The 27,462-nt window shown below is 40.3% G+C and overlaps 1 protein-coding gene across 1 annotated transcript in view; it reads left to right on the top strand.

The window, feature by feature from the left end:
* The window catches only part of LAMA4 (laminin subunit alpha 4), a 102,537-nt gene that overhangs the window by 42,170 nt on the left and 32,905 nt on the right, over positions 1-27,462 (top strand). Inside the window, exons 5-17 of the mRNA XM_075707123.1 lie at positions 1,260-1,474; positions 5,549-5,644; positions 6,970-7,121; positions 7,263-7,373; positions 10,815-10,926; positions 14,195-14,362; positions 15,139-15,332; positions 17,243-17,359; positions 19,357-19,505; positions 21,557-21,698; positions 22,782-22,878; positions 23,662-23,781; positions 24,818-25,003. Coding sequence (XP_075563238.1) covers positions 1,260-1,474; positions 5,549-5,644; positions 6,970-7,121; positions 7,263-7,373; positions 10,815-10,926; positions 14,195-14,362; positions 15,139-15,332; positions 17,243-17,359; positions 19,357-19,505; positions 21,557-21,698; positions 22,782-22,878; positions 23,662-23,781; positions 24,818-25,003 — 1,859 coding nt within the window. The remainder of the gene's footprint in view (positions 1-1,259; positions 1,475-5,548; positions 5,645-6,969; positions 7,122-7,262; positions 7,374-10,814; positions 10,927-14,194; positions 14,363-15,138; positions 15,333-17,242; positions 17,360-19,356; positions 19,506-21,556; positions 21,699-22,781; positions 22,879-23,661; positions 23,782-24,817; positions 25,004-27,462) is intronic.

The following is a 27,462-nucleotide window of genomic DNA, read 5'->3' on the forward strand; positions in this document are numbered from 1 at the left end:
TTCTTCATTCCCAGTTTGGGGATACAAGTCCCTGATCTATGTGCCCCAGGCTGCTGGGTCACAGACCCTCCTGCTACCCTGCAGTGACACCATGAATGGCGTGGGCTGCTCCCTCTCCTTCCAGCTGGCCCCTCCAGTCCATAAGCAGCTGCTCTGTGCTGCTCCAGCCACCAGCTCCTGCTGGATTTTCTCCTGCGAGCTGCTCCATGCCCACTCCAGTGCCAGCTCTGTTCGCCTCGCTGGTTGTTTTGCAAAGGTTCCTCCAGCTTGTAGGATTAAGCACACTCCCTGATATCAGCAGAAACTCCTTTAACTGAAACCCTCTCCTTTCTTTCCAAATGATGACGCCAAATCTATTATCTCTTGTCATAGCCTAGGGTTACTGGTCACACAGGAACGTTAGGTATCGCATGCTTGTCTAGCCTTTCAAAAACCAGTACAGTTTCAACATCTCTTTCATTTTAAGATGTAGCAAGTTTTCCACAGAAATGCTTCTCAAATGTGACGCGACACGACAAGCAATTTGGGCCCATTTCAGGCCTCCCCTGGAGTGCTTGTTACCCACGTCCCTCTCACCCTCTGCAAACCAACAGAGGAATCCTCCCCTCCTGGGCTGGTGGCTGCTCTCAGCCTTTTGCCTTTGGCCGGCAGGCTATCGCCAAACACATCTGAAAAATGGAGCTGGTTCAGCGCCTGTTTTGTTTTGCAAAAATCAGACACTGTCCCCATGCCTCACCACAGAAGTATTTATATAAACCTTTACTGGTCAGTATTTTGTTGTATGCATTATAATGAAAATAAGGTCTGAACTTCCTCTGAGTTTCAGCATCATGAAATGCAGTCTCTTACCCCAGTTTCCTATATAACACAATATAGTTGGTGAGATCCAAAGCTGAAAGAGACCAAAATAAACACTAGGGCTGCCTCTCTGCCAAGGTCATTCTGTCATAGATTTTAAAACAATGGGGAACAAATCATTTTGCTGCTAAAGACACACACACAAAAAAATAACAGACTGGTGTGATTGAGATACCAGGAGTGTTCAAGAAGGGAAAAATATATAACTGTACAGGTTGAGATTAGAGCACAAAACAGCCTCTGCAGGAATACAGCTCCTAATTTGCCTTCTGTCCTCTAGTAGCTACAGACCATCACCAATTCATGGTGGCACAAATAAGGTCAGAGAAAAAACGGTACCACAGATGGCAATGTCATTGCTTGTCATTGCTTGTCATTGCTGGGCTTGCTCTTCCTTTCAGGTGTGCTCCCGGTTACTATGGGAACCCTTTGCTAATTGGAAGCACTTGTAAAAAATGTGACTGCAGCGGCAACTCAGACCCAAACCTGATTTTTGAAGACTGTGATGAAGTGACCGGCCAGTGCCGCAACTGCCTGCGCAACACCACCGGGTTCAAGTGTGAACGATGCGCTCCGGGTTACTATGGTGATGCCAGATTCGCTAAAAACTGTACAGGTATTGTCTATAGTTTAGTAGAGCAGAGAAAGATGCAGCACAGCATGGTCTATTGATGACCTCCCAGAGATGCCTGAATCAGTCATCAGACACCTGTGGCCCTGGGAGGCAGGGGGTGCTCCTGGCTGTCTACCTGGCGGAATAATTTAGACGCCTATTTGGCTGAATCATCGCAGGCACTAGCCATCTTTCCATTGCCCATGAGGAAGTCTCAAACCCCAGACCCCAACATCTCAGACACCTGGGCAGGATGAATGCAGGCCCTGTTGTGTCCTGCATCTTGTTTTAAATAAGGGTCTCTAAGCTTTCCTTGGGCAGAGGCTTCACCTTTGATTTGGTCACATCACACGCTGCCCAGCATGACCACTCAGACTGATGGCACTTAAAGACTTGAAAGTAGTTTTGATGGCAACAGCATCATCCCGCCTGTCCTGACCCAATCCCTGCTCATTTTCTGCTAGTTTTCATACTGATAATGTATTCTGCATTTCCCATGTGTCTGTGTAATCTTGCTGGTTACTGTATTTCCACACCGGGGATTACTGTACTTCCAGGGTCTGGTAAAGCACTACCCAGAGGATCTTACCAAAACATGCCTACACAGAGGGGTCACAGAGGTTTATGTCCTCTAATTATTCTTCTAATTTACATAGAGTCAGATCCAAAGAGGACTTTGGGCTCATGCCCTTTGTCCTTGCTTTGGCTCTGGAAGGAGAGAGTACATCCTCTTTCAAAGCACCAAGGAATAGCCACAGCAAAAGACAAAACACAGTGGCTCAGAGCAAGGACCTTGGGGCTCCTTCCCAACCCCTTTGCCAGGGTCCTTCCCTCAAGAACCAGAATGCAAATGGGGTAGATGGATCGCTCCTAGCTCTTAGCTGACTTGAAGGTAAAACACAGCCAAACCATACACCCAACCTGGACCTTTTAAGTGCTTCTGGGTCTCCAGGTACAGGTCTACAGGTCTCAGGACCTTAGCAATGTCTAAGGATCAACCTACGTCCTTCTTGCAACTCACTGTACACTTGGACTTGCTTTTTACTAGCTTACTGTAAAGTGCTAAGGTGTGTTTTAAGACCTGCAGGATGGAGGTTGTGAGGATGCTCTGTAGTCAAGTGCCCTTTGTGCTGCTGTCTTCATTTGTAGACCACGTATAATGCCACTAGTGGTCCCTTCTGGTTTTATGTTCTGGTGACAGCTAGAAGTTGAATGTCCATCTCCAGGATGTAATTCACATCACTAAGACGTGCTTAAATTCCATTTACGCTGAATGGGGAGAGATGGTGCCCACACACAGTAATCCCAAAAGCCAGTCCCAGGTACCCAAATCAGTCAAAAAGACAGAGGCTGTAGGGAACAGCGTGCCTCAACACTCACCTCCTGCCTGGATTTGGGCACCCAAGACATGCCTGAAATTCAACAACTCCACAATTTTGAGGTCATAAAAGCAAATCTTGTTTATGCTCTTCACTGCCTAATTCAGTTCACCAGATATGATTTAATTGCAGTTCTTCCATAAAGAATGACAGGATCTGGTTTGTGGGCCCTGAATGCCGTGAGGCAGGAGAAACACATCCAGCACTTTAAGTCAGCAAACCGCAGCAATCATGCCCTGGCCATGTGCAAAAGCAGAGCTTCAAACAGCTAAGAGTAGCTTTGCCAGAAGTCTGAGGGTTATAGGGCATTCCAAGTGTCTAAGTAGATTATGCAAGACATAATTTTGGAAGGCATCTCTGAACGCAGAGTTTCTAAACTGTAGTTAAGTCACGCTTTCATCACCTCAGTATAGGTTTGGTTTGCACCCTTAAGGAGTTCCAGGACTTAGAGACAGAATGCCTTGGTATTATTTATGTTTCTGAGGTACAGTTTAAGTGGGATTTCATGGTGCACAGGACTTCTCTATACAGCTTTTTTATGCAGACTATAAATCAGCTTGGTAATTCTCTTCATTAGCAGATTTTCTTGTAGTGTTTGATCTTTGCTAAAAATAAAAAGTGCCTTGGCACTTGAGTATGTTATGAGAGGTACAGCATTTCTCTATTTAGGAGTTAATTTAATCTTGTAGTTGACTCTAGCAAATCCTGATTTTGAAGTATTATGTTTCAGACAATTACATGCTTCTCATTTCATCTTCATTTCTGCTAAACACCACAACATGCCGTACTTGACAGTACTGCATAGATTGCCTCCGCCAATCAATACATCCATGATATCCAAACTATCCAGGTAGTTTACAAGGCAAGCTTATACTTTGTTTGGCATTTTGGAGCAATTAGGAACTCTTATTTAGAAAAATATAGATTCTGAAATAAGACGAATACCTACTTTAAAATACAAAAATACATGACAGAAACTAGTGTAAGAAACAAGAGTCTGCATACATGGTTTCCACACAGCACCTCAAAGGGTATATACAACAAAAAAATGCAAGACCACTAAATGAGCAAACAGCTTTACCCAGCTAAGATCACCTTTTTTTCTTTTGGAAAAAGACAAACTCTGTGTAGATGTAGATAGTAGTTTTCAGCTTCTTTTCAATAAATTTTTTAACCATGAGTCCTTCAGACACGCTTTAAAGCATTCCACAAATGTCCCTCAGAAATAAAGGCAATTTTTGAAGATTTCTCCACCAGTAAGCCACAGTAGCATTGAAAGTCTTAATTCCCTACTAAAAATGTGGTACCTCCTAAACAAGTAGATGAAAAATTGTCAGGACTGCTTTTGAAATTAATTTACAATAAGCATTTGTATAGCAAATTAAGAGTTATCCCTTTAAATAAGAAGACACCATTTGTTTTTCTTGAGCACCAATGTCATCCAAATTTTCATCTTGTAACTGAAATCTTGCCACCTATTTTGGGGATAGCCTAGATCCTGTGATATTGGTAAAGAGAAATCTCTGCTTTCAACTGAGACTTTTCTTTTGCTTCTTAACAAAAGAAATAACAAATTAAAAAATTGCGGATTCAAGAGCTGGGAGACACCCAGTTTATACAGATTGTGCTGAGGTCAAAATATCAATTGCCCCACAAAATTCATAACCAAATTCTGTTCTCACAATGGTACAAAAACTGAGTAGTTCCACTAACACTGGTTCAGTTACACAGAATTATTCCAATGTTAGCGCATCATGCTGACTTTGAAGCTGTATTACACATTTTCCCCAATAATTCCTCAAATGTACAATGTGGAATGTAAATACAAGGGTAATTCACAGAGAACAATGAATGGGCTGCAATAAAATGGCAGTAAACAATTTTGTTATATGAGATTCTGCTGGAACCATGAATCACAAGAGCAAAATGAATTCCAGATAAGTCGTTGCTGTTCTTATGTTCTGCTTGAGTTTTTGTTATTCTATCAATGTGTTCCAAGAATGTTTTAATCTTTAAAATAATATATTTTAAATGGCCAATTAAACCTTGAAAGAGACACTTTAGATTAAATATTATACTTTTTAAAAAGCCACTTGTGCTGGCAGTAAATATGTAGCTTACTCAAGTTTAAAAAAATGTAAAGCCTCATTTATTCTTCATTGCAAGTGGTAGGAGATATTTACTTTTTGATATGCTTAGGCTGATGATGGAATTGGAGTCCACTATCAATCCCTGATAGCTGGAAAGCTTATTTTGTGGCAGCCTGACACAGCGTTGATAAATTCTACAGGTCTGTGGAGAGATTTGTAACTCTGAATTAACTTTAGTTGTACTGCTTTCCTTAGCCCATCTCCTCAGCATCACCCTCTCTAGACAGTGATGCACAATGGCCCAGCTGGGCAACTCTGGCCTCACTGCCTCTGCTTGTGACCAGCTGGGAAGCCTTGAACAAGTCACTTCAGCACAGACTTTCTGGTTCTGTTTCCTGTCTCACATTTTGTCTGGTCCAATTCAACCGCAGTGCAAAGAACACCTTTTTCTACATACTGAAGGAAAAATCAGTCCAAGAAGCCCTTGATTTCGGTTTGACTATCCATGCACAATCCTACATACAATCATTTCACTGGTCTTGGGAGGACAAAGGCGAGTTGTACATTTTGAAGATTCTTCTTTCAAAAATCCTTTCTTTTTCCCCCAGAATGTAACTGTGGAGGGAGAATGTGTGACAGCCAGACTGGAGAATGCCTCGCAGACAGTCCTGAAGTTTCTACTGGCACAGACTGCCCAACCATCAGTAAGAGGATTATCATGAGAACACCAAAAATTAATATTGCTCTTGTGTTTAGATGCTTACAAATACTAACTTAAGAGCTTGGTTCTCCAGTGGGCTCAGCACTTTGACCTTGGTCCCACAGGGCACTTAAACATGTAAATATGCATGATGCCTTGCTGATGGAGTATTTAAACATGTTCTCACTTGCTTGACTGAGTAGATGCATATGTCCAACTCTGTGATGCAAACTGAATGTTTAGGTATAAACTGCAGAGCAGTAGGGAAGTATCACCAAGCCACTTCTCTAGACTTTGAGATACCGTGTCTGCAAAATAGTATTCTGGCCCTGAAAACTGCCATCACAACTTTATCTGTGATGTCTTGCATGTCATTTCTGGTTTTCTAGTTGTACACCTAATATAAATTGTTGCTGTTGACAATTTGACATACATCCATCAGGCAGATGCTTTTCCGCTATCACCTCCCCTATTCTAACTATAGGAAGCCTGGGGAGTTTCCAGAAGTACTATGTTGTAACTGCTGGTAACCACTGATATTTTTTAAATGGTAGCATAATTATGTCTGTGGTATAACACAGACCATGTAGCACACATGGGTTCCTAAACTGACTCCCAAGATGAGGGGTTGTGTGCCTGCAAGTGCAACCAGAAGGAAAACATCTGGGAGCTGCTGCCATCAAGAATACAGACTATACAATACCAAGCAAAATTTTCTGTCGGAATCTGTGTTTCATGTTCACCTAAGTCTCTTGCATTTAGTGGTGGCACCAATGTCATTAAAAACAAGGTGGTATTGCAAGCATTCAGCAAGGACAGGGATATAGTTCTGCAAAAGCGTATTCCAAATATGTTGCAACTGTATTTCTAGAAGTTGCCTTCCTAATCAAATAGGCAGCCAAGAGCCCATCTGCTGGACATCCTTACTTCTTATACCACCAAATTTTAAATACAGAGTTTGGGGTTCTCACAGAATGAAATTGGTTTTTTGACTCCTGCCTGTTGTTCTTCAGGCCACAAATATGCAGACCCTCTAGGGAATAACCAGGAAATGCCTCCTCTCTCTCTCCCTACTGATTACAGTGCCGCTGCAGCAGCCTCTCGGAGTAGTCCCATCTGGTGCTGCTCAGCTGGAAGCATCATGACTGTACTGTGGGACCTTGGAAGTGGTTGGAGGAAAGTTGAAAGAAAAATGGGTGTCCATCAGGATCCATTAATGACAGAGAGGGAACGCCCTGGGGCAAGAGCACTATAGAGTGAATTTAAGATATCTGCTGTTCACTGACACAAACGCTAAAGAAAAATGACACTCTTTTATTTCCTTATCAGGCTGCGATAAATGTATTTGGGATTTGACAGATGACATCCGATTAGCAGTTCTGGCTATCGATGAAAGCAAATCAACTTTACTGAGCATTTCTACAGGTGTTGCAGCTCAAAAGCGCTTGAATGACCTGAACCTCACTGCCACCCATCTCCAGGTACAAACATTGATGACATTTCATTTTTTAATGCCATTCTAATCTATTAATTTCTGTTCCATTCCTGTAGATTTTAATCCCTGCCCTCACTAGAGAAATAATTTGTTTTCAGATGCACTGACTTTTTTCCCACACACACAGGAGGCGATGTCCAAAAAAAAGAACCATGCTGTGATTTGGAGCATCCAGGTCGATGATGCTGCAGATGAAATGAATGATCTCCTGAGAGAGGCAGCAACACTTGATGAACAGGTTTGTTTATAGCCCCCTGCCAGAGCTCTGAGGGTTTGCACTTTGTCATATTCACATGCTGGCGTAAGAGGTTAGTATAGAAAAGTTCCAGTTGGAAGGGACCTACAATGATCATCTAGTCCAACTGCCTGACCACTTCAGGGCTGACCAAAAGTTAAAGCATGTTATTAAGGGCATTGTCTAAATGCCTCTTAAACACTGACAGACATGGGGCATCAACCACTTCTCTAGGAAGCCTGTTCTAGTGTTTGACCACCTCTCGATAAAGAAACATTTCCCAACATCTAGCCTGAATCTCTACGTTCACCAAACAAGAGTGGGAGTGCCTTGAAAGATGGTTGGGAGAACTTTCTACTTTACTTTAGCTCTGAATTAAAAGCATAAATGACCTATCAAGTCTTCTTCCCAGAAAAGGAAGGATGTAGGGCCATAGTCTGTGGAATGTGGTTGGAGGTTTGTCACCAATCACACAAAGCCTCCCCTCAGGATCTGAGTTCCCACATACCCCCCGACACATTTGATCTGAGATAGACACACTGCCTTTCTATTTCATATTTTGATTTCTAATTAAGCAAAGTAACCAACACTAAACTAATTCAGATTGACTTTGGGGGTATTTGTACTATATCTATTTTACATGTATACTCTCATAAAATTAAATTAGCCCTGCTTAGACACTTCAAAATATGTTAGAAAACTGCCAGTTTAAAAGGCTTTTCAGGTACCCACTAAGATGGAAGCCTGATCAGGACTGAAGATATGTTTTAACACAATTGTAATCATAAATGCTGCATCCACATTCAATTGCCAGGCTATAAAATTAAGGTTATCTGCTCTCAGCTCACATAACACTTTCATTGCACCCTAGAAGAATACTGGTATATATATGTTAAGAGAAAAAAAGGGGTTCAAAATTGCTTCTCCTCTATTTAAAGAGATATTATTAAATATCTTTATGTTGCTAAGATAGATATATATATTAGTGAGATACATCACTGTTATTCCCAGAGATAATCACAGCTATAGTATGACTACAGTATATTTCATGCTTATTGCAAAATGCTAGGCTTTATACTCACTTACCAATTCCTTCAGAAGATAAATTAAATTTATACCTTTAGACTAAAATGCAGGTATAGGAGCAAGTAGGAGAAAAAACACAAAGGCAAAGGAAAAAGGACTGTATAGAGAGATGGAAAAGAAAATTTGAGTTTGGGTGTTTTTAATCAGCACTTACTTAGCAGAAAGGGCACTGCAGAATTACATCGACTATGCCTGTGTTCAAAAGAGAGGTTTGATTAAATTAGTTCACACCCCACCAGCTGTACCTGTGAAAATCTGGCAGTGCTCACAGCTCAGTGACCTTCTATGTAGTTTGTAGGCAGGATGATTAAGGCATTAGGTTTTCTAGGAATTTAGTGAATTTGGATAATAACATTTTTGTCATCTTCAGTACTACGTGGGGATTTCTTAGCTCATTCCGCAGTTTGAATGTCCCTGAATGAATGAATTCAGTGTTCCCTCTGGTCTTTTCTCCCTGGTTATTTCTAATGCTTGTTCTACATGAATACTTGTGACTGCTTGTAAAGGCAGGGAAATAATGTGGAAGGAAGCAGAAAGAAGACCACAGTAATAACTCAGAATATATTGAACTTTTTGCTCTTTCAAGGCACTTTTATGGAAAACAGGTGCTAGGGCCTTGAGTGGGTTTTGCAGAGATGTGCTGCATATTCCATTCAGAGCATTTCACGTGCATGTCCCCGTGTCTGAGGGGTTGCTGCAGATTCTGATCTATACCACAAAGGCAGGATGAATGCACCAACTGTAGGCAAGTCCTCCTGCTAAATGAGAAGAGTAAACGTGACCTGTAACACCCTGAGTCTGCTTGGGATGAGCTTCGAGTAAAACACCATATCACTCAATCCTGAATGTTTGGCAGAGACTTGGGCGAGCCAAATGCCTTTCCTTCCTAGGCTCTTAGCAAATTTCAGGATGAGCCTCTGTGCATCAGTGGGAATTTGAGGGTCTCTAAAAGCACCCCCTCACTCATGCTGCTGTGTTTCCCATCAATCTTATGGCAATCAGCAAACCTGTCTCAGCAATTCCTTAGGTGTTCAATTGTTAAAGAAAAACCTGGTGAGGAATGAGTATTATGTAAAGGCAGGAGTGTGTAAAAACAGCAACAAGTTTCTTAAAATAAGCATGAAGTGGCAATGCTGAGCAACGGAGCATCCACAAGAAACCCTGATAGCAATAAAGTAATACGAATAAAAAACATAGTGCTTGCCCTTCAAAGACTAAAAAAACAAGTAAACAGCAACAAAATTAAAACCTTTCTATAAACCCTTACAGTAGTTTTGCCCAGGTGCCCATCCACTTGGGTGGTGCAGGCTGCCCTGGCCCTGCCTTCCGGCACCACTTGGTGCCTCTGCAAACCCCGAGTAAAAACCGTGTTTATGGGTCACAGCCACTGCTAGCGCTGAACCTGCAGCCAAAGCACAGCTGAGCCCTGCAGGGCTGGAGGACACAGCAGGGTACTCTGTGGTTCTTGCAGGATTAAGCGAGTATGAAGTGAGCACACCAACAACCGAATATCTTCTGACTTATGAGGTGTCAGGGCACCCCAAACCCAGAAACTAATTTTGCAGTGGGAATTTTTGCTGCTGCAGCCCCAACAGGAACGTGAGTCAAACACCTTAACACTGGCAAGCATGTGGTGTGGACTTATATGTGCACACACACATACATATACACACACATGGTCCAGGAAACGTCAATGGCACAGCAGTTTTTCTTCTCCTTCCTGGGAAATACCAGTGAAAATCAAATCTAAGGACTCCCAAAGTCAGTGACCTTCTAGGAAAGATGATAACTATGACATGGTAACTCTTTGTTTCCTTTACACATAAAGGAACACAATGCAGAGTACAGCCTCCAACTAATACAGTATAGGATGGTGGCTATGCTCTTCAGAATATTTTGAATCCTCATGCTTTTTCTTAATTTTAACAAGTTGCAGAGCTGGGAACCTCACTTGAGGGAGACACTGATCTAAAAATGGTTGTGAGTTTGGCACCCTGTTCTTCAGTCTATATGCTTACTCAGGAAATGCCATACCCAGCAAAATGAGCTAGCCCCGCTGAATGCCTAGGAGACTCAGCAGATGGGAGTTTTACAACTGTACATAATTTATGGCAATTTGATAGCAGAAAATGATGGATAAATATGGGACAGATTTTAATCTCTCAGTCTGCAATTCTGAAAATACTGACAAGACAGCCCTTCACTTCAAACACCTCTGTAAATACCACTTTATATGATAAATGGACTCTCACATGCTCATCAGAAGAAAGCAAAATGTGTGTTTACACTGCTCATCCTCACACATGCATACGGATCTGAAAAGAAATCTAATGTCTAGCTCATATGGTTTATTCATAGGGAAATGAAGGATCCAGCAAAGGCCTACTGGTACAGAAGGAAACCATGGAGACCAACAACCGTGCTACTCAGCTTGTGCAGCAGCTCAGTAATATGAGGGATAACATTCAAGGTAAATAGATTTCTTTCTGGTTCAGCTCAATGTCAAGCATGTATTAATGAAACCTCCAGCAAAAAAATGTCATAGCACCTGGGCACTCTCACAAAGCAACCCACACATAAGGCTTTTGCAGCCTGCAGCCTATTTTCAGAAAAGCTGTCGCTCTTAAAAGACAGCTGACACCACGGGCTGACTTGGTCTGACACCCAAACAAGAGCTTCTCTTTCTTTTTTCTCTCTTTGACAGAGAAAAATAATAATAAATAGGTTTACATGAAATACATCAAGCTAATTCAGCTTGTAAACTTTGTTTGTTTGAATAGCTGCTCAAGGTATTTATATATACCTGGGGTAAAAAAAAGTATCAGATCGGGGCTGGATCAAGCCACAAACACAAGCATAGGATGAGAAGTGAGAGTGCTCCATGTCTTACTTATCAGCAAATTCATGCAAGTGCACTTTTCCCATCCTGCTGATAAGTAATGGAGGCTATATGAATAGCTAGACAGATTTTTTTAAAAATTATGCTTTCCCTTTTGAACCCATGGCAGTCAGTTAGGTCTGACTAACCCTGGTGATCCCACTGGCGAGTATTACTTTAAATCCAGGTTTTGCTTTTTAGCAAACTGTTGCTAAGTAGGATTGCGCTGGTTCATACAACTTCATGTAGATGCTTCAAAGAGGAAAAGGACACTGAAGAGTAAATAATTCAGTGAACTTACTGCTTCCCTAAGCTCAGTGTGGGCGGTGGTGGTGATTTTCTCCTCAAGCTGTTTATTGCTTCATCTGACCAGAATTTCAAATTGAGTTTGGGTCCAGACACATCTACAGAGCTGTTGTCATCTTGTTCTTTTTATTCTGAAATAGAGAAGAAGAATTGGAAAACTGCATTTTCATTGTCTTTTTTTTTTTTTTCCACACAGCAAGCAGGGCCTTTAGTAAAAGTGAAAGGAGAATTTTAAACCTTGTGGCTAGTGCAGACCATCAGAAATGGTTATAGTGATGCTGATTCACAGTAGGAAAGGTAAATATGATGACGATGATCTCCCAAAATTAGGAAAAGAGTGAAACCAAGAACTTTTTACGTTAAAATGTTGGGACAAACTGTAACCTATTGTCTCAGCGTCCTGCTCATCTGTCCATATGATGTGAGGGGATGCAGACAAAACTTACGAAGTTCATCTTTGAGCAACATGTTAGAGCACTAAAAGCATCTCCAGAACTAGCATAAATTTCAAAATGTAACTTCTCTTCTGACTGTAAATATATGTATTTTACACCTTCCCAGATGAAGATTTTTTTTATTTAGAGCCTGTTAAACCTCCTGCATCTTCAAGAATTTTTACTGTACTACATATCAAAGGATAAATAACAACAGTGAACACCTTCCCAAGCACAACTGCTCTTAAAAAAAAGTTTCCCAGTCAAAGATGATCATCTTCATCTGGAATATCTATGACATATCATTATCATGCTGATATATAAAACTGAGATTAAACCAATTGCAGCCTCTTCTTCTGTACCTACAAAAAGCAATAAAACCCCAAGTGAACATACTCAGAAGCATCTCTGTCCCCTGTACAGCTGCATCATGACAGCCTCCATCCTGCCATAGAGCACACTGATTTTTCCCAGCCCTTGGCAAAACCAACAGCATAAGAAAGCTGTATATGGCACTGGAATAGAAAGGCTGACTGACAGTTGAGGTTAAACAGCCCTTTTTCAATCAATAGAAATGCTTTATTAACAGATCTGAGCAGTTCTGCCTTAGAGCAATTACTGCAAGCTCTGTGGCAAGTTGTGTAAGGAAGAGCAGTTACATATCAGCTGTTATCCTTGCTTATCCTTAATTCCATGGGTGCTTCAACCATTACTTTATTTCAACAAACATAGTTAACATATGCCATCACACAGAAAAGGCAGGCCGAGACCGTGCTCATAGGATGTTACATTAGTACTACCTTCTTATAGCTGTGATGCTAGATCACCTTTGACTGTCTGGCCATCTGTCACATCTTATTTCTACAATTATTGAGCAAAAGGGTCAGCATAAGCCTCATTGCATGTCACCAACAATTACTGGCTGACCTCTGGGGATAGTCCTTCTGCATTATTAATTGATCTGGGGCAGGAAAGGAACCACAGAAGGCAGAAATGTATCTAGTTTGGCACACAAATAGTACAGTCAGGTTGAGCTATCATAGAAGAAGCCACACCCATGGCTGTGAATAAAAAAAGAGTGCTTGTTCACCCAGAAGGCAGTTGGAGACAAGTTGGTGAAAATTATTTCCACCATGCTCAAAACTATTCTTCTACAGGGGCAAGCCACTCTCTACTGAAGGGAAGGTGTATGTGTGCACACATGCATACGCATCTGCCAGCAAGAGAAGGAAAAAGAAATCCATAGAGGTGGTGATCAGTTACTGCTCCACAGGGGACTTCAAAGCTTCACTAATGAGCTGACAAGCCAGCCAGAAACTGTATACAAAGACACTCTGCCAAAGAATCTGTTGTGCCACAATTATACATCTATTTTTTATAAAAATCTTACAGATGCATAGTGCTGGCTTTGCCAGCTCTGGTTATCCACAACAGTAGTGACGAATGCAAGCCAAAGCTACTCACATTGTAGGGCATAAAAGAGGAGGTGGTATTCGAGGCCAGGGAGTGAGAAGTGGGTAGACTGTGTAATGCCTACACTGGGAATGGGTAAACTCAGTTTCAGCTGCAGGGATCCAACAGTGTTTTTTGAACTGAGACCAAAACCTTGAAATAGTATCTATCTCCAAACCAGCTAGGCAGTATCAGGCCAGAAGCCATATATTACCTCTTTAGGGTGCCTCAGACTCCTTCAGATGGAAAAAAGGTTCCTTCAGCCTCCTTAACATTGTTGTTATTTAATAAACATGACATTTTTGCAGCAGCACTTAAAAACCATGATCCTGGACGAAAGCGCCAGCCTGCTACATGCCACAGAACTCAGAATAAAATGATGATCCCAGTCTGTAAGAACTGCCAAGCCAAATAATTCACACAACCCATGCCTGCTTAATCTCATCCTCTTCTGATGAGACCCCCACATATGCCTGAAAGTGTGATACATTTACAGGTTTAATTTTAAGACTGGATTAAACATAATAATTATCTACTACAGAGTTGAGAAATAATTAAAACTTTCTTTTGCCATTAGCATGATCTGGATTCACAAAAGTAAAAGTACTCCACAGTATTTACTTCTCTGTAGCCATGCTGGATTGACCATCTGTTCCTTTTTCCCACAGAGATCAGCAGCAAGATGAAATACTATGCAATTCAACAAGAGCTGAGCCCTGAAGAAATTGCCCAGAAGCTGAGTGGGGCTGAGGAGATGCTGAAGGAGATCAAACGCCGTAAGCCTTTCACTAATCAGAGGCAACTTGCGGATGAGGAGGAAAACGCAGCGGAGGAATGTGAGTTTTAAATCTGGTTTCCATTCACCCGCATCTTGATGCGCAGCTGGCACGGGCCAGGCAGCTCTGGATGTACTGCTGAGCCCCTGGGAGGACCAGCAGGCGCTTGGCAAGCACCGACTGGTGTGCTGAAGATGCTGCTTCTTCCAAATGCCTGCCCCAAGTCTCTGCTGGCGCTTGCTGCCCCCGTGGCAGAATGGGCAGAAAAAGATATGTGTGTGTCTGTGTGTCTGTGCGTGCCTGTGAGCTGCAGCACCTCAGCGATAGCTGCTTAGGAAGGTTCGTGACAGGGCTGGAATTGCTCGTGTGAACATCTTCTTTCCCCCCCCCCCCCGCCAGCTCTGCCATGGGGACAGTAAACTCCAGCAGAGAGAGAAAAACTGCTGTATGGGAAAGAGTGGCAGCCTAATTCTCACAGCTTGGTGAACATGAGCCAGAGCCCCAGGACAATGAGGACTGTCTTCTCCAGAACAGCTTGGTTAGCTCTGCCAGTGAAGAGCAAATGAAGAGCATGGAAAGCCAAACCTAGTTTCTTTTAGGAAAAGCTACTTGAGAGGGGGATTAATGGGAATAAAATGAGATACTAAAATGAGAGGCATCTTTCCTTTTCAGAAGAAGAGGGAAAATTAAAATCTAAGTATATGATCTCTCAAGTGAGCTTTTAACAAATGTGTTTTACCATCCCCTGAGTAACAGCAACAGAGATTGCTGCATAGGTAAGTTTTGTCAGAAATCCAAGCTTTGGATTAATCAGTGGCCTCTGATTTTTCTCCCAGTGCTACAGCAAGTTGAAGAGTTTCACGAGAGATACAATGACACCAGATCTCTAGTATCTGATGTGCTGGAGCAGCTCAGTGAACAGGATGTGAAGCTGTCAGACCTGGAAGAAGCATTAGACCAGGCACTTGACTATGTTATACAAACAGAGGATATAAATAAGGAAAACACAGCCAATCTTCAAAAGCGTGAGGTACGATGCAGTACATTTATCATAACTGTTGTCTGTGAACACTCCATCTCTGCCGGTGCTTAAAATAGTAGATTGCAAACAGTTTAGATTCAGGAATCACCACACCAAAAAATAATTTCTTGGACCACTCAGTGAGATGAGTTTGACTCTGTAGTTCTAAGAAACAAGTTGTGGAAGTGCAAGGTGCTGTTATTTATTATGGAGTGACAATAAATGACAAGTTTTGGCATGCAGTGTTTCAGCAGGCCATGGAAGAAAGGGATACTAATGCCTAAACTAGGAAGACGTATTACAGCAAAACCCAAGAAGCTTAAAATTCCATGTAGCGTGGCTGCTATAAATATTGTGGTAGGACTGTTTCACCTATTACGTACTGATTTATAATGTGGAAGGACTTCATGCTCACAAAAGTAATTATATTCTTTTAAAACGATTATTTATAAAGACTTTGCACTGCATTCATGCCTTGGGCTGTGAGTGCATTCATACTGTCTCGTCCAAACTTTCTCACTGATCCTCTTTAAAAAAATGCATCCCCATTTTTTCAGGAAGAGCAGACAATTGTCCTTGCATCTTCAAGCACAAATCCATTCTCTAACTGCTCCACAACAGATACCTTGAAACTGGGTTTCCTACTTGCTGGGTGAACAGCCTAGCTATAAGGCTACAGCAGTTTTCCCTTATGCTCTGTTGAAATGAATAGTTTCAGTATTTTGAACACAGTAATCACTCCAGAGAAGAGCCCAGAGGAGACCTGTCCCCTACAGCACAGAAGGGAGGCATGTTTGCCTGTAAGTGGTGGTATTAGGTTGAAATCCCATCTGGCTGATGAGGAAATTGAATTTTCAGGTCTCTTATCCCAGAAAAGTACCCAATCCATCAGCCATACAAAAAGACTACTTTTTCTCCTCCCAGCAGTTTTGTGACTCTTTGTCTGTTTTCTTTAGTTTCCTTTAAGGGATGCAAAACCAGAACGTCCCACCTAAAAGTTTTCATCTTTTTTTCAGCAAGGAAGAAAATGACAAAGAGAACAATTTGGGATCATTTGAACTGAACTGTTTTCATGTCAATGGCTGAAATTGTTTGGATTCCGCAGGAGAGGGGTTTAGGGAGCAATTTTGTGATTTGAAGAATGATCTTTCAAATTCAGGCCAATCTCTGGGTTTCATAGCATCAGTGGCTGAGTTTTGAGCTCTTGAAATTTGCAGTGCTAGAAGTTCATGCTGATGTGGAAGGTCTAATAATTCAATAGAGAAATCAGGCATGCTGTTCTCGTGAATTTTTCTACAAGCAGCTTGGGATCCTTATGTACAAAGCCTCTTCTGTTGTTCCATTGTTTCATAATTAGAGTGCCAAGCTGCAGCTCATCTCACATTTATGAAGCAAAGCCTGAAGTGCATAGTCTCAATTGTTCACTGTTTTTAACCAGTTGGATCTTCATTATTCCTCACAATGAAGGCAGATGCTGTACAAAAGAGATTGTTCGCATTAGCTTTACTATTGACAAGGAAAAGAGATCTCTGTACTGTTGATTTAAAAAACCTCCAGAAAAGAACTAGCCTCCAGACCACTATGAAAAATCCATGTTCAATTTGTCTCTGCTGGCAGTGCACTGAATAATGTTTCATTCCAATAATTGCTCATGCTGTAATATAAAATGAAATTAATAAATTTTAAAAACCCCAAGATTTCTTTCACAAAGACAAGAAAATGCAAAGAGTCACATTATAATATGCAGCTATTAGAGATATCTGGAAAAACTTAGACTTCAAATTTGTCTAAAATCTATTTAGTTCATCACTTCATCTTTTGAATTAACTTTAATAAATTTAACAAAAATGGTTAACACTGTATTTTACCAATGCACAGATGGTTTTGGATGTGATTTAATTTTATTTTATTTTTTGTAGAAACAACATGAGAAAATAAAAGAGCAAATAGATGAAGTAAATGGCATCCTCCTAAATGCCACAACTATTTTGGTAGGACCACAAAAGGTCAACTCTGAGTTAAGTGAGGTAATAAAGGTAGGTGCCTCAGTGACTTGTTTAAATGATATGTCCTGGTTTTTTTTTAATTTTTAAGGCCTGCATTTAGACCACTAAATAAAAACCTCTCCTTTTTTATACTGTTTCAATGAAATACTGATGAATATTCCCCCCAAAAAAGTATAAATCTTCCTGGGTGACAAGCTCTGTAATTACATTTTACTGCCTTGGAAAAATAATTGTATTATAAGGACACCTTACTGTAGACAGAGCTGAATGAAGGTTTTTATGGTAGAGTTCTCAACCAGTTCATTACAAGCAGCTGCCAAAAGATGCTCTGATAAAAGACTGCACTATATGCTAAATTCCTTTCCTCTTGCCTGCAAATGAGCATAGGAGAAGGCTAAAGATCCCAGATATCAGTCTTAAAACCAGCCACTGTCCGAGTGTAAAATATATATAAACAGATTGTCTTATAGAAATCCTGTTCAGGAACTGTAGACTACCATTCAGTGTTTTGAATGAGACAAAGTGGTGTAGGAAATTTTTAGAAATTTTAGATTTTTGGACTTTATATGAAAAAATGAAGAAAATAAAACTGGGATTTTGCCAACTAAAATATTTACCAAAGCTGCTAAGACAAATGAAAATTCTCCACAAACAGTCATTTTGGTCATAATTCCCCACTTCCTTTTTTAACAAAAAGGCAAATATCAAAAGTCATTAATCTTTCTTTGAAAAAATAATCTGAGAAAACAGAAAGAAGACAGCTTGCTTTATAACCATCCCTGGGTGATCAAACAGTATGATTTTTTTTTCCTCCTGTGTTTTGCACAACACAAATTGCTGCAGTTTATCATTTTGGGTTCCCCACTCCTGTGGATAAGTTTGCACATAGGGGATGTTCGCGCTGCTGGGAAGGAAGTAGTATGCAACATCGTACATCTTCCACCCTCATCAGTAATAAGTATTTTCACGCTTCACTCATTCATCCTTTTTCTCTCCCTCCATTTCATCCTTTTTTCATGTATTTTGAGGCCACATTTATAATTCTCAAACATATCAGCAAGCTTGTGTATTGGAGAGGAGCTGAATGCAGGCCCATTTGGTCTTCCCCACAAGTATTTCTCATAAGGAAAAAGTATGGCTAAGGCAAAGGGATACTACTTCTCCTTGCCTATACATACATATCAGCAGTATTTAGGTGGACTGATTTACAAATTAGACTAACCCAAGATGTCTTAGCACGAGGGATGTCTCTGTGCACGGAGACAAAAAGGGGCCAGGACCCATTTTCCACAATGTGGCACACCTCACAGCCATACAGCTAAACTCGCTGCTCCTCTCCAGCAATTGCCAAATTGTCCCCGGGACACAGGCACTGCCCCGTGCTATTCCCCAAGGAGGCAGGTTTGGGACAGTGGCAGCTGGCCAGGGCCCAAACAGTGCCAGGGCCCATGCAGTAACAGGATGATGCATAAGCCCACCCACCCCAGCATTATTTAGTTTACTTGTATAGATATCATTTAGAAGTCCCCAAAACTAATTTCTAGCCTGCAGTCTTCACAGAGAAGAGGTAAAAAAAAAAAAAAAAAAAAGAATTACAGGTTCCACCTCCCAATTTAAGAACAACGAGGGGATTTTTGCAAAGATCTGGTTTAATTACTTCACCTATTAGCACTTCACTCTGAAAGACTTGTCATTGGCACCATTCTGGAGCAAACATAAAGCATAGTATGATATTTCTCAACTGTCTTTCTTTGGTCTTTTACACATATGTCTCTAATATCTTTTCAAGGGATTCCTGGAATTTTGATTGATTTTTATCTTCCTGCACTTGTCTTGCCATACTGATATTCATGGGACAGACTCTTTGATCTTTCCTATTTTTATCTGTTAAAAATATAACATCAAACAAATATAACATAAAACAACATTATCATAATATAAAAGGTAAAATAAAACATAATAATCAAAATAAAGACTTGATTTTTTACAGTTTTCATCTTCTTTCCTTCCTTCCATATTTTGTTCAGAATGCATCAGGGTTCTACGCAGAAATAGATGGAGCAAAAAAGGAATTGCAAGAAAAACTAGCCAATCTGTCTCTGTTTGATGATGATTTGGTAGAAAAGGCTATGCATCATGCACACAACCTAAGAAGACTTGCTGATGAGCTGGACCGGTAAAATTTAACTTCAGCAGACTCTGTTCCTACAAGTGCTACTGATTGAACAGCTGAATAAACTAAAAGGCAGGCAGAAACACAGTTATATTAGATATGCTGCCTGTAAATAGGCACTAAACAAATCACTGTTAAGTCATGTATGGAAGGACTTGTCAAGCTCCAGAGGGAACAGCTGAAGTTGAGCTAAGCAAAATCTATCAATCTTTTCAAAGTATAAACAAACATATATCTTGCGTGATATTCTCCCTTTTCTAATTTGGCATGTTCTCCTCTTCCCATAGCAAGAGACTAGGGAAGGTAGATTACTGAAAAGTAAAATAATACAGGCAGATTAAATGGGGTTTGCAGAAACAGCTCATGTCAGTAAGTTCATTCACATTAAAAAATGTTTAGCATTATGGGCCAAAAAATGAGCTTTGGGATAATTTTTGTTGAAGAACTGGTGTACAGATGGAGCAGTTCAGCTACTCAGTAGGTTGCGTCCCAGTGAAACAGGACCACTGTAACACCAAAACCTTACTGTAAGTCTTCCTAGTTTGCTGGAAGATACTATATGCATCAACTTTCCCCCAATTTACTAAAAAGCCACTTTTAGAAAGATTTGAAATATGACTTTATTTGCAATTGGGACTACCCATGGAAAAATCACTGCCACAAATGAATTCTTAAATAAAATGCTTCACCAAATTCTACCTTAAGTAACAACATGGACATACGCTTTTGGAAGATAAACTTAAAACTGCTCTTCAAGTATATTATCTAAATACCAGTTGTTTCTTAGTATTAGTATGCCCTAGATAGGAGATTAAAACAGAGAAAAAAATAACAGATGGTTTTCTTTTATACAACTGTATAAAGCTGACATCTGAAACTCTGTTCTATAATGCCACACAAACTACAGACAGCCTAAAAAACAAACAGTATGTTCAGTCTGAGATCAGCTAGCTGGGGGCAGCAGAATCACTTGAAAGAAAATACCCCATATGGCTAGCCTTCATCCCTTACCAAAATAATTTAAAAACAGCTACCAAGTCCAACACATTAGGAATTTAATAGAAAGCAAACAGAAATAATTAAGAAATATCCAGATGGAAATGTGCTGACTCTTTTATTTGTGGAGAAGATTGTCCTGCAGTGAAACTTTAATCCTTTAAAAAATTTAACCTGTCTTCAAATAATTTTGGGGTTTATGGGTTTGCTTTATAAGCCTGTTAGGCTTTTATTTGGTAGAGTCTCTTCTTTTGTCTTGGGAGAATATAGCAGAAAATTCTTGCGACAACACTGAATCTGGAAACTTAATAAGCCCTCAGTGTGCAAACTCTTTGAAGTGAATACACACATGTGTGCATATGTATTTAGAGTGTATATCTAACATATTCTCTGAATTCTGTTTCTCACAAAAATATAAAAAAATAGTATTTATTCAAAGTTGCTAACAGCTGAAGGTTGAGTCCTAAACCAACTGCTGTTTGGAATCTCCCCTGAAGACCAGTTATCGCCTAATATGCAAAACAAGCTCTACCATACCAGCAAAGCTATCTTCTATTTTTGAAATCTAACTTTTTGCAAAGTTTGATGATCATGGACAGTTCTTCAACTGATCCACCCCCTTTTCCCACCTACTTTTGGAAAGTATAAACAGCCCAGCGATACAGCTATCCTGATCACTGGCACACACAGGTCTCTTCATTCATGGCCAGGAGTTATCCCTAAAGAAGGACAACTGATAGATGTTATTTTGTTAATCTATGGAATATCTAATGTAGACTGAAAAAAGATAAAAGCTCAGTAGTCACTTGTTGCTGCTCACATAGACATTAAGAGCAAAATTACCAGAGTTAAACCCCTGGGAAGTACCTTCTATCCACATCGTTTTTACCTGCTTCAGACTGACATAAATGGTCATATACAATCAAGAGAATACAACTTAGGCCAAGTATATTTATGTGCATGATTATGTAGTCAGAATTCACAGAATGTTAAGAAAATCAATCCATTTGAAACTACTTTGATTCGGTTTCTTCCTCCTTCTACTGTCTTTTTAACAGGAATTTGTATGGTGTTGATACAAATGGGTTGGTACAAAGGGCAATAAATGCTTCAAATGTGTATGAAAACATTGCCAGTTATATTGAAGAAGCTAACAAAGCTGCATTGCTGGCACTGAACACAACAAACCGCGTCAATGATGTAAGTAATTTTCACAATATTGGCTTTTACTTTGCAATGCTTCAGGGACTTTGGACACCTAAATATAAAGAAGAAACAAGATTTAGCTTAACTGTCAGCATTGAAATTCTCACTGCACATTTTGCTTCGCCTATTATTTCCTGAATTAAATCCTAGGTGGTTAATTATTCTGCCAGCCTAAAGTCCCCTGCTATTCGAAAAGATGCAACAGGTTCTTCTGTCCCTAAGTACGGGGTGATGCTGCTCTGTGTTGTCACTCAAATTGAGGCATTTCTGTGAAAGTCCAGACAACTCCCTGGCCCTGTCAGAACCTGGACTGGCATTTAGCACTCAAGTCCTCCCACTCCACACAGCACCATGTGGCAGAAAACGTGGTCAAGACATCTAACAGAAGCATCACTGTTTCTCACAGAAAGTCAAGTTAAACTGGGGCAAATAGCCCACTCACACACTCAGCGCAGGGATGAAGATGCTAATTTTGTCTCTGGCCTTGCTGTTCTAAAATATTCTATACATATTTTTGTATGTACATAGTTTCCAACCTATATATATGCTATTTAACAGCAATTTGTTAGTGGCCTAGCAAGAGGATTTGGTTAGACTACAGGGGACTGAACCCCCAGGGAGCTGTGGGATTTCAAGTCCAGCCCTCTGCTTCCAGCACGCTCCTGGGGACTGCAAGGCAGCTCCCTCGCAGTGCAAGCGTTCATCACCCGTCTGAGATGACGGTAGAAATGAACAGTCACAGTGCTTAACTAACACGTACCATGAGTATCACATTGACCATACTGGAGTTCATAAATTAAGAGAACTTCTGTGCTTCCTGCATCTTTGTTATTCAGTGTTGTTGTCTGGAAAAGCATACGTTTCTCTAAACCTCAGCTGCAATCTACAGAAAATTTTGCTTTTCGGACTTTTTTTTCTCGTCCAGCTGCCAATCTTAAATGTTAACAAAGTAAATGAAACTGCAATGACTTTCTAGCTACATTTATATGAAGTAATATGTTGTCCACAATTAAACACAATAAAGAGGAACATTTGGTAAGCATTACTCTGACTTTCTTTTTTGGAACATACTTGTAGGCTGCAGTTGGAATTGATACTCAGATCATTTACCATAAAGGTAAAAGTGAAGAACTTCTCAACCAAGCCACGGAGCTACAACAGACAGCAGATGACAGTAAATATACATTCTTTCTACTTTCCCAGTCAGTTTATAAGCATGCATGTTAAAATACATTTCAAAAGCACAGCACTAAGGCAGAACTACTGCTGTAACAGAATAGTGTATTGATCAAAGTTACCACACAAAGTACCTGAGATGGCCACAGGCACAGTTTGAGTAGTTCATGTGTTGTCATCCTGCCAGATGCTGAAAGTTTATTTCATTTACAAAAGGACCATTTCAGACACAACCACTGTTTAAATATGTGATCCTGCAAACAGTTGTTCACAGGTAAATATACTCAATCAAGTAGTTCAACTGAAATTAATTCACAACAGTTTAAGTGTTCAGAAAGCTGGATTTCACCAGTGAAGGCTAATAATCAGTGTTAAAGGATTTCGGCCTTTTTTCACTGAAAATGAAAGAAAGCTCTAAGATTACAGAAATGACCTCTACAATTTTTCAGAACCTTTTGAATTCCTTAAAACTTCTCCTGTATACTTGTTGCAGCTATTCTCAGCACTTCTGGTAAAGCAAAGAGAGATAGTACTGACTGAGATAGAGGTCTCCAGATTTTTCCTAAGAAGCCCTGTGGCAAGCAAATAATGGCTGGGAGCTACAAGGCTGCTTTTTCCTTTAGGTTATGTGAAGTTCAGAGTGTTAGCATGCCCTATATGTCTATATAGAGGCTATAGTATACTGCCTATGGTGTATTAAATGCTTAATAACATACCTCCACAGGATAAAATTTACCCTTTTAAATGCCATTCAACTATACCTCCTATTTTCTCCTCACAGGTAACGATTTAACTGTTGCAGACACCAGCCGGCATGTAAATGGCACTCTTGCCAGAATGAATGCTCTGCGAAGCCAACTGATGAGAGCCATCACAAAAATGCAATCAGCAGAGCCAGGTTGTAAGAGGAACTTCATCTTTATGATGCTTTATTTTCACACATCTAAGAGCATATTTTGTCTTTGCATATGGCCTATGAAGTTGGTATTAAGTTTTCAGTCCCAGAGAGGCCTAAAGGAATTTGACTGAAACTACAAGACCTAGGACAGCAAACATCCACTTTAACACATTCATAATGAAATTATCTGTTTTGCCACCTGAAACTATTATCATTCTTCTTGATCCTCCTTACTACAATTGTCCACACCCACATTACTCTTGATCTTTTCAGGGCTTGGAGAATCTACAAGTCTGTGGATTTATGGTATTGATAGTCAGTATCTAATTCACATACACATCACACCTGGCAAGTGGAGTATTTGGGAGGCAATTATTGGCAGTCTTGATTGACAAAATCTCACCTTAGTTTTTCAGAAAAGAGACATCATAGAGCATCTAGCAAGTATATCTGAAGGTGTTCAAAGTTGACATGGTCCAGATTTCTTCATTAACTTCAATTAAAAATGGCTGGGTTTCACTGCCAAGACATTATCATACGCAAAATGCCACAGGTTTTACAAATACAGTAGTTGGTAACTCAAAAAAAACCAAAAACCCCAAAATGCCAGGTATGAAAAAACAAAACCACTTCAGTGTCTTGGGTTTCTCTCCCTCAAAAATAACTTTCATAAAAATACTCAACAAATGCATGCATTTTCTTTTAAAAACTTGATGAAACCCAATGGTTTCTTTCATCTCTGTTCCAATATGTATGGCTATATAACAGCCATCAAAATCCAAGAACATTGAAAATTTCTAGCAATCTAGAATGAAAATGAGAATTTGTTAAATTGCAAGAATTAATGTAACTGTAGACCAACCACAGGAATTTTTGAATATTCCCTGTGGAAATAAAGAGAAAACCAGCCAAGCAAGGTTGGGTCCCCATGCTGCAGAAGGTAAAATCCCCTTAGCCTCACCACTTTCTAAGTACTGGTTATAGCTCACTTGAATCTTTGAAAGAGTTCATTACTTCTCATCCCCTATTTATTTTGTAGTGGAGGCCAGAAAGCGTTTGGAGCAAGCTAAACAGAAGACTGCAGAGGCCATGAGTGCTACCATGACAGTAACGCAGGCTACGACCCCCATGGATGAGAATGTGAAGTTGTGGTCTCAGAACCTGCAAGACTTCCAGCACAATTCAGCGGCATACGACAGTGCTATGCATTCAGCTGGAGATGCAGGTACCATGACCTGAATTTTGCCATTCCTTAGCATTAAAAGGTCAGGGAATCATCGCAACATCATGTTGTATGAATCGTTTACATTGCATATTCATTGCCTATAACTTTCTAGCATTTTACCTCCATGAAAAAAAAATCAAAAATTAGCAGTTGTCTAGAGACTTGACTGTACTTTAAATCTTTTGGATACTTGGGCATTTCCAAAAATTACGTTAACACTTAAGGGCTGAAGTCTTACTGGCTTTTAAGTCATTTTATCAGGGTACCAAGGTCACACTGAACAATAGACAGCTTTTTATAATACTCCTCGCTATTATGATTGGCGGCTCAGTTATTATTTCTTTAACATTGGGAGGCATTTGAAAACAGGGGCCTTTTGTCCTCAGTAGTACAAACATGGAGGAGAAATGGTCCCTGACTTGATGAGCTTATAGTGTAAACAAAGTGGGGAACAAGTATTAGGGAGGAAATATAATATTTAAGCAGGGTAATTGCTGGAAAAGCTTGTAAACATGACATTAATTCCACTTTTATTATCAGGGGGAGGAGGAAGAGTAGAGTAAAAATTGGAAGATTTGTGATGAAAAACTTAAGGTAAATAAAAAGACAAAAGAAAAACTAAGGAAGGCTACAAAATTGAAATGAAGATGATAGGAAAGAGTGGAAAAAGAGGCAGGAAGAGTGAAGCTGAAATGAAGTGACTGGTAAAAGAAGGAAAAGAATAATTAGGAAATAAAAGAATCAACCTAGAAGTGAAAATATTCAGAATAAAAAATTGCTGACAAGCACCACTATTGCTTGATGTATTCCTGGCTCTGCTCAGGAGCCTCATTAATCCCAAGTTATTCATGGCTAGGGAAGCTGGAAATCCAGAACAAGAAATTTCCTGCACACATTTGATTATATGTACCATCTCCTGCAGCACTGTTCAGTGATGTCTTGCCTCCTGAAAGTGCCTCAGAGAAGGTCCATAACTCTATTGACTCTACCTCCAGAAAGTCTGAATCTCAGATCTACTGCCCTAAATCCCTTCTCCTTCTGTCAGGAGCTCTGCAACTTGAATGTCATTTTACTGCAAATGGTGTTATGAGTACCAAACATTGCTTCTAGTGCCCCAAAGCCACGCTCTTCCCTCTAGACTAGGGAAACCCAAGGTTCATGTTATTTCCAGAATTCAGTAATGGATAAGACTCTCACACTAATATTTTTGGTTAAGTGAGTGCTCTCAAGAACTAATATTAAAGTGGTTCCCTCCACAAAAAAAAAAAAAAAAAAAAATTAAAAAAAAAAATCAGCACTATTCAATATCCCAGCTTCTGGCTCCAGAGCTGGAGGTAACTCGCATTTCTCTGAGCTTTTCATCCAAAGGAAACACTGAGCCACTCCCTCTGGGAATGGGAAGCTCGCTCTAGCTTATGGAGCTAGAGCTCCATAAGGGTGTAGTTAATATAACAGTAGCTGTATCACGCTGCTGTAAAATGTTTTTGATCACCACAGAGCTCAGTTTAGGCTGTGGGCTACAGGCTCCAACTCCCATTTAAGATAATGTAAATGTGGATATGATTGGCATCCAGGGAGGGAATGGTATGAGGAAAAACATCTAAGAGAAACAGTCTGCTGTAGCTTACACATGAAGGTTATTATTTTCACTCACCTTTACACTTGATTTACATTTAACATTTACCAGTGCCAGCTTAGTGGATAGAGCAGCAACACAAACTGCATTTGGCTCTTCATGCTGAAAATGTCAGCAGACATTCAGGACTTTAAAAATCTGCTCATACTAGCTGTTATACTGGAATAAATATTTCCAGTAGCATTTCAGAGGCTCCATAAGAGTGGATAGACCTAAGATGGGCCAGCTCTCCTAGTCGGTTTTGTTCCCAAAAAGGCACGAGTTGTAAAGAACAGCTCAGCTCCTATGTGATGTGCCTGGCAAAAATGTCTCCTCTGTGATAGTGGGTTTGCAGGTAGGGAGTCACCTTGCAAATATTGTTATCATATCAGAGTGCCTGGAGGGCCTGCTGACCACAAGCTAACTGTTTGAGAGATGCTAATACACAAACTACAGCAATGTCTGGCCTACTCCATTTGTGGAGGCAGCTTTTCCATGGCATTTTTGGTTTGTAAGCATTTTTTTGTTGTTGTTTTAAGGTACAATGATTTCTTTGCCAGAGAGATCAGGTGGAAATAGCTGAGAAGACAGATCAGTCTTCTGATCTGTAAAGGATCAAAGGAGGCTGGCACGGGTAGTGCTCTGGTCAGGTGTGACTGTGATTCACAGCCTGGGAAGACAGCTGTAGATGTGCCAGGGCTCGGTGGAGTGCTCTCACATCCGCTGTGTATGTTGCCAGGAGAGGCTGATCTGGCAGGAGGAATGTCCATCAAAGTCCAAAAGAAAGACACAAAAAGTTTTCAGACAGGTGCCTGAAATACCAAAACACCTGATCGTCATGCCA

The sequence above is a fragment of the Pelecanus crispus genome, chromosome 3, assembly GCF_030463565.1.
Source record: "Pelecanus crispus isolate bPelCri1 chromosome 3, bPelCri1.pri, whole genome shotgun sequence".
In the NCBI taxonomy this organism is placed as follows: Eukaryota; Metazoa; Chordata; class Aves; order Pelecaniformes; family Pelecanidae; genus Pelecanus; species Pelecanus crispus.